The sequence below is a fragment of the Nannospalax galili genome, unplaced genomic scaffold, assembly GCF_000622305.1.
Source record: "Nannospalax galili isolate Female #2095 unplaced genomic scaffold, S.galili_v1.0 scaffold970, whole genome shotgun sequence".
NCBI classification, from domain to species: domain Eukaryota; kingdom Metazoa; phylum Chordata; class Mammalia; order Rodentia; family Spalacidae; genus Nannospalax; species Nannospalax galili.
Genome location: NW_008328699.1, coordinates 362,380 through 374,653, shown reverse-complemented (window position 1 = coordinate 374,653; position 12,274 = coordinate 362,380). Strand labels below are relative to the sequence as shown.

General features: G+C 44.2%; 1 protein-coding gene across 1 annotated transcript in view; it reads left to right on the top strand.

Moving 5' to 3' along the window:
• The window catches only part of Cdkl3 (cyclin dependent kinase like 3), a 49,984-nt gene that overhangs the window by 30,733 nt on the left and 6,977 nt on the right, over positions 1-12,274 (top strand). Inside the window, 5 exon segments of the mRNA XM_008827913.3 lie at positions 1,514-1,653; positions 5,444-5,532; positions 7,759-7,912; positions 8,020-8,339; positions 10,762-10,852. Of these exon segments, the coding sequence (XP_008826135.1) occupies positions 1,514-1,653; positions 5,444-5,532; positions 7,759-7,912; positions 8,020-8,339; positions 10,762-10,852 (794 nt within the window).

Sequence of the window (12,274 nt, the reverse complement as noted above, 5' to 3'; positions counted from 1 at the left end):
TGTGGATCAGAAGTTTTCAGACTTTCTCCTTACGTCTGGAATCTTCTAAGAATGATTTTGGCCTCAGGAACCTGGGTGTTGGACTGACCTGAGATCCTGGCCATGGCCATGCCATGCAGGGATGCAAAGGCAGATGGGGTGGGAAGAAGCTCCAAGATTTCCCAGGGAGTGGATTGAGTAGCTGGGTTGTACTGTATACAAAGGATCAGGGAGAGGAAAGTAAGCCTCGGAGCCCCAGAAGGAGGCTGTCATCCCAGAAAGAGGCTGGCTATTGTTGTAGGACCAGGGAAGTAGAGGGAGTTGAGGGCAGGGCCAGGTCCAGAAGCAGTGCTCCTTGGGCCCAAGGAAGGCACCAAGCCGGTCCGGGTGAAAAGGATCAGGAAGCAGCACTGGCTCCCAAGGTGTCTGGGGACCCAAGACTAGGAATGGCGCAGGGCTCAAACTAGGAGTAGAGAACAGCAGGGGAGATGGAAGGGTGAATGTGGCTGCAAGGCGCAAGGCGCAGGGGGCTGCGCTATAGACTTACCCCAAGAGGCCTGAGGATAGGAGTGCAGGCTAGGAGAGTTAGCCGGTCATGCAGTTCCAGGGAAGCAGAGAGAGGTGAGGGCGGGGCCAGGTCCAGAAGCCATGCTCCTGGGGCCTAAGAAAGGCACTAAGTTGGTCTGGTTGAAAAGTATCAGGAAGCAGTATTGGTTCCCCAGGTGTCTGGGGCCCCAAGACTAGGAATGGTGCAGGGCCCAAACTAGGAGTAGAGAACAGCAGGGGAGATGGAAGGGTGAATGTGGCTCTCTTTTTTTTAAAAAAAAAAAAATTCCCCAGACTGTGATTTTTATTTCTAGAAGTTAAATTAGGTTAGGTGTTTTATGTTCTCTGTACGACATAGGTGAAGGCACATTGGGGCTGTAGAAGAATAATAGAAAAATAATGGAAAGCCTCTTGGTGACCAGGAATGAGAAAAGTCTAGCATCAAGGCCTGGATGCCCAGGACCATGTGTGGAGTCAAGACCACAGCTGGCTCTCAGGGGAGGTGGGCGGTCCATTCTAGAGAACTAGTCCTCCCAAGACCAGAATCTGCAAATGACAGAAAACTCCCCAGCATAAGCCCAACACAGAGGCAAAGCCAGTGCCATGCATAACCTGGGACCTTGGGAGAGGGGCTGTGGGGATGTAGCCACTCGGAAGGCTGAAACTGCTGCCCAACAACAGGAAGTCCTCCTTCCTCCACTCTGTCTGCTGCTCCATCAGCCCACGACAGAGAAATGTGGAACCATGACTCATGGTAGGGGACCACAGCTCTAGCTCAAAGAGGGACCACAGCAGCTCATGGGGATGGATGACAGCTTCAGAACCTCAGTTTTTATGACATATTTAGATATTTTCTTGTTCAGCTATAAAATTTAAAAATCGATACTCTTCCTTGTCTCCATGTTAGTAATTTAATACAGAGCACACCAAATTTCATTATTTTCATTGTAGACCAATTTCCATTTGTTATATTTTGTTCTCTTTTCAGGCAATTTGACACCTCACTTGCAGAATATCTTTTCTAAGAGTCCCATTTTTGCTGGCATGGTTCTTCCTCAAGTTCAACACCCAAAAAATGCAAGAAAAAAATATCCAAAGCTCAATGGATTGTTGGCAGATATAGTTCATGTATGTTAAGAAAGTCTGAGAATTTGCATAAATGATAATACAGGACTTGTTCTTTTGGTATTGGAGTTAGAACCTGCAGCTCTGTGCGTGCTTGCCAAGCATCCACACTGAGCCACATTCCCAGCAATAACACAGTTTTAAAATATTACATTAGTGAAATTCCAGAACGATTCCTAAAGTAGTGTTAGCATGTTACAAGTTACATAGAAATTAATAAAGAGCCCATCTTTAATCCCAGCATTCAGGAGGCAGAGGCAGGCAGATCTCTGTGAGATCAAGACCATCCTGGTCTAAATAGTGAGTTTCAGGCTAGCTGAGGCTTCAAGGAGACTGTCTCAAAACAACCACAAAAAAAGAAAGACAGTAATTAATAAAGAGAAATTAAAATTTGCATACTTAAAACAGCCCTCAAAGCCAACCATGCCATTTTTTTTGGTTTAACTCCAACTTTAATGATCATTGGGCATAAATTGGAAACATTTTAAGGACTTGCCATGTTTATCATCTTTTAGCTTCTAGTCTAGCCAGGCTAGGAGCTTTTCTTTGTACTTTGATACCCTAAGTATCTACAAAGGCATCCATTGGCAGCTGTAACTTTAGTGTTGCTGAGGATACACCAGTACCAAAATTCACCTGAAATTGAGAGAACAAAAACATCCTAAGACCTTCTTTCATTATTTGTGGTGGGGGAGGGGCTTTATACTTGATAATGTGGATGTGTGCCTGTGGGCATTTTGGTACACACATGTGCATGTGCTTGTGGAGGTGCTTGTGGATGCTAGGTGCCTTTCCTCAGTTGCTCTCCACCTTTTGTTTTTGAGACAGTCTCTTTCTGGGAGTATAGCTCAGTGATACAGTGCATACTTAGCATGAGGGGAGGGGGAGAGAGAGAGAGTGAACGAACCTGAAGCTTGTCACTTAGGCTAGCCTGGCTGGCCAATAAGCGTCCAGGATCACCCGTCTCCTCACCCCCAGTGCCCTTTTGCATACACATACCACCTTGGCCATCCTTTTACATGGTTCTGGGGCTCTGACCTCAGGTCCTCATGCTTACATGGTAGGCACACTGTACTGGTCAGCCAGTCTAGCCCAATTGATGAGCTCCAGGCTCAGAGACCTTGTCTTGAAGATTTAAAATGGAGAGCAGTTGAGGAAGACACCCAGTGTCATCCTCTGGCCTCCATATGCTCACACATGCTTACACACACACACACACACACACACACACACACACACACACAGGGTCACTGAGGCTGGTAAGATGGCTCAGCGGGTAAAGGCTCTTGCTGCCATGCCTAATGATCTGAGTTCGATCTCTGGAACGCACATTGTGGAAAGAGAGAACCGACTCTCACAAATTGTCTGACCTTCACAAGCATGCTGTGGCACATGCACCCACACACATAAACACATTCACACACAAATAATTGTAGTTTTAAAACCACCCAGAACTGGAAGATAGCTCACTTCATGAAGTGCTTGCTGTGCAAACATGAGGACCTGGCAGCATGTGCTTGCAGTCAGCCCTGGGAGGCAGAGGCAGGAGAATCCCGGAACTTGGTGCCAGCCAGTCTAGCCAAACTGCTGAGCTTCAGGTTCAGTGAGAGACTTGCTCTCAAAACAATATCAGCCTCTCTATTCCATATACATGCAGGTGTGTGCACAGCTGCACACGAACACATACACCACACAAACACACACACACACACACACAGACTCAGTTTTACTTTGTGAGTAGTTTTTTTGTGGCAAAAAGCACATAATATGACATCTCTCTTATCAGATCTCTTTTAATTTATTTATTTTACTTTTATGTGTATGAGAGTTTTGCCTGCAAGTATGTAAATGTACCACGTGTGTGCAGTGCTACAGAGGGCATCAGATTCCCCTGGAACTGGATTTGATGGTTGTTAGTTGCCATGTGGGCGCTGGCAACAGAACCTGGGTCCTCTACAAGAGCAGCCAGTGCTCCCAACTGCTAAGCCATCTCTCCCACCCCACATCACCAATTCTTAAGTATATAGTACAGTTTTTTAGCTGTATGCACATTGTTCTGTAGAACTTTTTCTGTTTCTACTATACATTTTGAGGTAAACAGAAAATCTTATGTATATTTTCCTTAGATTTTTCTGTATTTTAATTCTGGTCCTTCTACATACAGTTTTAAACAAGGGCCAACAAGGTAACTCAGCAGGTAAAAGTGCTTGTGCACAAGCCTGACAACCTGAGTTTTCCCACGGACCCATAGAAAGGTGGAAGGAGAGAACCGACTTCACAGAGTCATCCTCTGATCTCCACACCTGGTCTGTGGCATATGCCCTCCCCCCACCCCATTAAATAATAAATACAGTTAAAAAAGAAAATCTTGGGCAAATCATTAAACATCTTCAGGTCCTGATCTCGTGTGTCCAGAGGAGGATAATGCCTATGTTGAAGTTGTAATGGAGTGACGGAAAGGCTAGAATGCTGTTTTGCCTTTTAGAGGGGGGCGAGAATAAAATTTATAAAACAGATGCCTTTTATCCAGATTTTATTCATTATTTTAAATAATGGGTTCTATTTTTGTTTGTTTGTTTTTTTGGTTTTTTGGTTTTTTTTTGAGACAGGGTCTCCCTGTAGCCCCAGCTGGCCTGAAACTCACTATGTAGACTGGGCTGGCCTTGAACTCACAGAGCTCCATCTGTGTCTGACTTGGAATACTGGGATTAAAGGTGTACGCCGCCATTAGGCTGGGTTCTGTTTATAATAACAGTGTAGGTATTTAGCTACAGGTAGGTTCAGTCTGTGTAGCTAGCATTCATAATTTTCCTGAACTGTTCTTGGGTTTTAGCTGTTTCTCTATTTAGTTGAAATACTCCAAAGGCAGGGAAGCAGAAAGAACTGTCCTAATGATGAACAGATGCACTGTGCCTCAGAAGGGGACTGGATTTGGAGCCAGATGACATGAGTTAACATTCCAGTCTGGTGTGGTGGTGCACACCTTTAATCCCAGCACTTGGGAGGCAGAGGCAGGCGATCTCTGAGATTGAGGCCAACCTTGTCTACATAGCGAGTTCCAGACCAGCTGGGACCCTGTCTTTAAAAAAAAATATTACAGTCTGGCAAATCATCAATGATGCTTCTAGATTTGCAAAATGTAAATTATTACCCTCATACTTTCCCACCACATAGGCCTGATGGAAAGATCAGAGTTAAATAATTTCTGCTAATCCAATGTAACTTTATTATGTTTTTTTGTGTGTGTGATGCCAGGGGTTGAACCCAGAGCATTACATGTGGTAGCTAGTATTCTACCTCTGAGCTATAACCTCAGTTCTCCAGTTTCTGTTATAGACTGATTTTTGTTTTGACTAGAATCATAGAATATTTAACCAATCATTAACTTTGTGGACTGGTGAGCTGGCTCAGCCTAGTAGAGGCACTTATGGACAGGCCTAATGGCCCGAGTTCCATCCCTGGATCCCCCAAGGTGACGAGAGAGAACTGATGGTGTAGCCTGTTCTCTGACCTCCACATGAGTGCCATAGTGTGTGAATACCTGCAACTCACACACAAAATAATGATCTTAAATTTCTTTTTCTTTTTTTTTTGGTCTTTTTGAGACAGGGTCTCCCTGTAGCCCCAGCTGGCCTGGAACTCGCTTTGTAGACCAGGCTGGCCTCGATCTCTAAATGGTCAGAAATGACTGATGGAGATCTGCCTTTTCCCAAACTCTTTTAGCTCTGGGTAAAAATGAACTGTATACCCTGTAAAGAGCTCCCTTTTTATTAAACTCTCTTTTCCTCTCTAGGCTTGTTTACAGATCGATCCAGCTGAGAGGATATCATCTACTGATCTTTTGCATCATGATTATTTTACCAGGGATGGGTTCGTTGAAAAGTAAGCATTTGTCATCTGTCTAGTGGTTTTTGCTTTTGTTTTGTCTTTTTGAGACAGGGTCTCTCTATAGCCCCAGCTGGCCTGGAGCTCACTGTGTAGATCAGGCTGGCCTGGAACTCAGTGATCCACCTCCCTCTGCCTCCCATATGCTGAACTAAAGGTGTGTGGCCACCATACCTGGCTCAAACAGTGCATTTTTAAAGAATTTATTTTATTTTTATTTATATATGTTCATGTGGAAGCCAGAAGAATATTGGATCACCTCCAGTTGTGAGCCACCCAAAGCGAGTGCTGGGAGCCAAACTCTGGTTCCCTGCAAGAGCAGGAAGTGCTCATAACTGCTGAGCCACCTCTCCGGCCCCTGGACTGGTGGCTTTTTAAAACAGTTTTTATTTATTTTTATTTTATGTGTATGACTATATTGCCTGCATGTATGTAAGTGTACCTGTGTCACACAATGCCTGCCAAGGTCAGGAGAGGGTATTGGAGCCCCAGGAACTGGAGTTAACAGATGGTTGTTAGCCACCATGTGGGGGCTGGGAACTGAACCTGGGTTCTATGCAAGTACAGCCAGTGCTCTTAACCACTGAGCCATCTCTCCAGCCCCGGACTGATCTTTGTAAAATTTTTATTTGTTATTTTATTTTATGTGTAAGCATGTATTGCCTGCATGTAGGTAAGTACACCCATGCTGTGCAATGCCCGCAGAGGTCAGAAGAGGCTTTTGGAACCCCTGGGACTGGACTTACAGACAGTTGTTAGCTGCCATGTGGGTGCTGGGATTGGAACCCGGGTCTTCTGCAGGAACAACCAGTGTTCTTAAGCACTGAGCCATCTCTCCAGCCCTGGAATGGTATTTTTAAACTGCCCCAAACTCAGCAGTAGTAGCTGCTTCAATGAGGGGTAACTGTAGTTCAGGGAATGATGGGAAGATGACGTGTTGGTATAGACTTTGGAATTTTGAACAGTATGAACCAATTTTCTACTAAAAAATAACATTTATTTTTGTGTATGTGTGTGGAGGGGTGTATGAGTGTATGTGTGCGTGCATGTGACTGTGTTTGCATGTGCATGTGGAGGCCAGAAGTCAATTGCAGGTGGTGTTCCTCAGAAACTCCATTTTGAAATTACTGTTAGATTTACTCACAGCGTGTGCGCACGGATAGAGGTCGGAGGGCAGGTTGTAGTAGTCAGTTCTCTCCTTCCTCTGTGTGGGGGTCAAACTCAGATTGTCAGGCTTGGCAGGAAGCATTTTACCATCTTGCTGGCCCTCACTGTTTTTTTCTGAGACAAACTCTCTCACCCCATGGAACCTAGGTCTCAAAGAAGATTGCTTTTGGCTGGCTGGCCAGTGAACTCGAAGGATCCTCCTACCTCAGGGATTCCAGACAGGTGCCACGATGCCCGATTGCTACGTGGGACCTGGGGGTGAAACCAGGTCCTCATGCTTGTGCAGCACACACTTTACCACAGAGCCATCTCCCCAGCCCCCCAAACAAGTTTTAACAAGAAAGAAAGCTAAAGTAAAAGCAAAGTAAATTTCTTGCATTATTGATGTATTCTGCTATATTTTGAGCTGAGAATATTCATCTGCAGTAAAATTTCAGAAACTAGTTATTTCATCATTTAAGTCTTGTTACTTTAACAAGCCAGAAACTAGTATATGGTCTAAGTATTCCTCAGAACATGCAGCTTTTATATCAGAACCCAGACTGACATTTCATTAAATTCATATCTCAAAAGCAATCTAATTTAAGTCTGTTTTATAAATTTTGTATGGGAGGTTCCCATAGCAAAATGTTTGAAAGATCTATCTACTAGCGAGCGGTTACTGTTACGTAAACATTTGTGCTGTCTTGGCCAGATGTTGTGGCACCCATCACCCAACACTCAGGAAGCGAGGCAGGAGGATCTTGAGTTTGAGAACATCTTGGGCAACAAAGTAAGATAAAAAATGTCATCTCTTGGTAGTTATAATTACAGCATTATTTGTGCTTGACTAAGTAGTTCATTAATGGTAAAATATCTGACTGGATGTGGTGGCGCATGCCTTTAATCCCAGCATTCAGGAGGCAGAGGCAGGTGGATCTCTGTAAGTTCGAGGCTAGCCTGGTCTACATAGTTCCAGGCCAGCTGGGGCTACAGGGAGACCCTCCTGTCTTAAGATGACCCCCCAAAAAAACATAAAATGAAAAGATGATTGGTTGATACTGTTTGACTCATCAGGTTCATCCCAGAGCTCAGAGCTAAATTGTTACAGGAGGCAAAGGTTAATTCATTCTCAAAGCCAAAGGAGAACCCTAAAGAAAATGAACCAGTGACAGAGGAAAGAAAATTAGTTTTTACCAACACACTGCTAAGTACTTCGGTTTATGGAAAAGTAAGTACTTGACTTTGTGCTTCAGCCTGCATAACTGCATTGTAGTTAGGTCTCTCATGACAAAAGCAAGGTTCTCTTGACTCAGACTTTCAATGTCTCCATTCCAGGAAATGGAGAAAGAGAAAAAGCCTAAGGAGGTCAAAGTCACAGTCGTTAAAGTCAGAGGCAGAAAAGGAGATATCTCAGACCCTAAAAAGACCGAGTGTGAAGGTGAACATAGCCAGCCTGAGCACAAGCAGGCCTTGACTCAGGATAGAAAAGCTCCAAGCACCGAGCTACCAAGCCTTGTCAATCCCAGCACAAACTCTGATGCTGTGAGAGAAGACCTGCGTGCTGGAGGCTGTATGATGATGCCACCCATCAGTCTGACAAGCAGCAATTTGATGGCTGCAAATCTCAATTCAAACCTCTCCCACCCCAGCTCACGGTGAGCTGAAGCAGAGAGTAGGCCGAATTAATAGCGTTCTTGTATGATGGTATTTCAAAGACTCATTTTCACAGTGTCTGTATGGAAACAGAATTTGAGAAAGCTCTGTTGCGATTATAGTTACATAATGTGGTATCTACTGTGTAATTCTTATGATTGCTAAAGGAGAAATTTTTTATTGGCTATATAGATACTTAATTTTTGTTGTTATTATTACTTTTTTAAGTCTCATAGCCCACAATGGCCTGGAACTCTGGAACTTGCTTTGTAACCCGAGGCTAGCATCCTACACCTGATCCTCCAACCTCAGCCTCCTGAGTGATGGGCTTACAGATATGCACCATCCAGCTTGGATGCTACCTCTCCACTAATGTTTTTTGGGACATCTTTTTAAAAAAGAAAAATGTGCTGGGCATTGTGGATCACTTCTTTAATCCCAGCAACTTGGGTGTCAAACAGGGGGAGGCTGGTCTACATAGTGAATTCCAGGCTACTTGGAGCTACAGGGAGAGCTGTCTCAACCCCATCCCCCGATCTTCTATTTGAAAGTAAAAGGGAGATAAGACTTAAGTGTTGGTATTCATGTGCCTTGGTATTTTTTTTTAACTTTTTAAAAATTTTATTTATTATTTTTATTTTATGTGTATGTGTGTATTGCCTGCATGTAGGTAAGTGCACCTGTTTTGTGCAAAGCCCGAGGAGGTCAGAAGAGGCTGTTGAATCCCATGGGACTGGAGTTACAGACAGTTGTTAGCTGCCATGTGGGTGCTGGAATTCGAACTCCAGTCTTCTGCAAGAACAACCAGTGTTCTTAACCTCTGAGCCAGCTCTCCAGCCCCATTGTTTATTTCTTTTTATGTATATAAATGTTTTGCCTGTACGTATTTACGTGTGTGTCTGGTGCCTGAGGAGGTCAGAAGAGGGCATAGGATACCCTGGAACTAGAGTTAGGGATGGTTATTAGCTGCCTTGTGGGTGCTGGGAACTGAACTAAGGTCTTCTGCAAGAACAGCCAGTGTTCTTAACCTCTGAGCCATCTCTCCAGCCCCTGTGCCTTGCTGTTTTAGTCTTCTTAGTCATAGTGATCTATGACAAAATTACCAAGATGGAATACTTTTTTTTTTTTTTGTCTTTTTTGGAGACAGGTTCTCCCATAGCCCTAGCTGGCCTGAACTATGTAGACCAGGCTGGCCTTGTTCTGGCAAGGGCTTCTTGCTTGTGTCACAACATACCAGAGAAGCAGTCAGGAAACTGGCCAAAAGCAGAAAGGACATGTGCAAACAGGGAAGGAAGAAATATCAGGGGAGGTGTCAGGTTCCCCTCTAAAAACCTTCTTTTATGGAACATCCCTCAAGAGCAAGAATACCTCCTGAGGAGAAAAGCCTTAGCTCATCTGAAAGACGCAGTTGCCTCCTTCCCACTAGGCCTAACCTCTCAAAGGTTCCACTACCTCTCAGCCCACACTGGGACCATGCTTCCAGGATGCAGACTTTTGGAGGACAAACTAAATTAACCTTAGTACTCAGTATAGCAAAGTAAGTTATATGTCTGTGTCACAGCAAATTCATTGGAGAGACTAGTGAAAGGCGTCTTTCATAGTCAAATAGCCTTTCAAGTCAAGTCTTTAAGGAGGAAAGCAGTCTATCATGCTACTTTTAATTTAGCCTCTACTAAATGCTAGACCAATGCTGTGAGTCTGCTTAATAGGGGTACTATCACAGGTAGTGAAGGCCTGTCTAACCAGGCATAGGACTGCCTGTAGATTTACAGGGCCTGCTGTAATTCTAGGTAACAAGGGGAACAAGGTCCAGCTGGATTCTGACAGACTGGTTGGTTTAGGCTACAGATTGTGAGGATGATGGTCTGCAGCGGTGGATAGTTGGACATCTCTGTTTAAGTCCAGAGTTACCGTAGGCCATAGACTGAGAACCCAAGTGTTCTCAAGGTGACCCCAAAACCAAGCTACCAGTAACCATGATTGTAAGCCAGTCTCGGAGCACAATCCCTAAATTGAGGAATCCAGAGGGTAAGTGATCCAAGCTCAGAACAGACACAAGGCAGCAAGCAGACCACGACTGACTGCATGGTATGACTGTCACAGCCCGCTGACCTTACATCAGTTCTTTATTGTTCTCTGCCTGTTCTCACTTCTGTCCTTAGAGCATGTAGAACTTAAGAATTGACACTTGCTTTTCGGTACTCAGTGTTCTAACAATAGACTTCCAGGTATAACTTGTTTATTCTGCTGTTTTGTTTTGTTTTTCTGAGCCAGAATCTGGTCTCAACCTAAAAATCCTGACTTGGCCTCTGGAGTGTCAAGGTGATAGGTGTGCACAATCAGGCCTATCTATTATAACTTGTTTGTTCTTAAAGCTACTTCTGGAGAGTACCAATGATTTCTTGTTTATTTTTGAATTAATAGGTTAACTGAAAGAGCTAAAAAGAGACACACTTCTTCACAATCTATTGGACAAACCTTGTCTAATAGGCAAGAAGACACAAGTCCCATTCAAGTAAGGTGATGCTAACCATTAAAATTCAGCCTCTTGGGGACTGGGGAGATGACTCAGTAAAGTGCTAGCTGTGTAAGCACAAGGATCTGAGTTCAGACCCATAGCACCCATGTAAAAAGCCAGACAAGGTAGTACATGCCTGTAATCCTACGCTGAGGAGGATCCTTGGAGCTTTGCTGGCCAGCCAGTCTAGCCACATCACTAAACTCCACTGAGAGACCCTGTCTCAAAAACCAAGGTCAAGAGATACCAAGAAAGATTCCCAATGTTGACTTCTGGCTTCCACACCTATGTGGTGTGTATATACCCTTTTCCCTTTTTGTCTCAGGCTCCCACAATTAAAAAAAATTCGCTCCTCCCTCTTTTCTCCCTCCCTCCTTTCCTTTCTCCTTCCTTCCCTCCCCCTCCCTCCCTTCTCTCCTCCCAGCTCTGTGTGCTGGAGATGGATCTAAAACTTTACACACACTGAACATGTGTGCTAGCACTGAGTTGCTTCTCCAGCTCTCCTTCCTGAGTGAGAATAGACTCTCCAGATGTTGGATGTACATACAGTGCTTTCTGTCAGGACTCCCTGGGGTCCATAAAACATAACATTTTATAAATAAAAAAGTAAGTTATTGATAAAATTAACCAAAACAAGCTGGGTGTGATGGCTCACGCCTTTAATCCCAGCACTTGGGAGGGAGGCAGAGGCAGGCTCTGAACTCTGTGAGTTCAAGGCCTGGTCTCCATAGTGAATCCAGGCCAGCTGTGACTACAGGGAGATGCTGTCTCAAAAAAAAAAAAAAAAGTTAAGGACTGGAGAGATGAGTCAACGGTTAAGGGCCCTTGCTATTTTTCCAGAGGACCCAGGTTTAATTCCCAGTACCCACATAGTAACAACTGTCTATAACTCCAGATCCAGGAGATCCAATGCCTTCTTTTGGCCTCTGTGGGTACTCTATGTGCTACACGTATTGTACATACATGCAGGGAAAGCATTCATACACATAAAAATAAATAGAATTTATGCCAGGCGTGGTGGCACATGCCTTTAATCCCAGCACTCCCAGGTTTAATTCCCAGTACCCACATAGTAACAACTGTCTATAACTCCAGATCCAGGAGATCCAATGCCTTCTTTTGGCCTCTGTGGGTACTCTATGTGCTACACGTATTGTACATACATGCAGGGAAAGCATTCATACACATAAAAATAAATAGAATTTATGCCAGGCGTGGTGGCACATGCCTTTAATCCCAGCACTCTGGATCTCTGTGATCTCAAGGCCAGCCTGGTCTACATAGTGAGTTCCAGGACAGCTGGGGCTACAGGGAGACCCTGTCTCAAAAAGACCAAAAAAAAAAAAAAAAAAAAAATTTTTTAAAAAAATTTCTACATATAGACCCAGCTGCCCTAAACAACGATAACAGCTCACACCA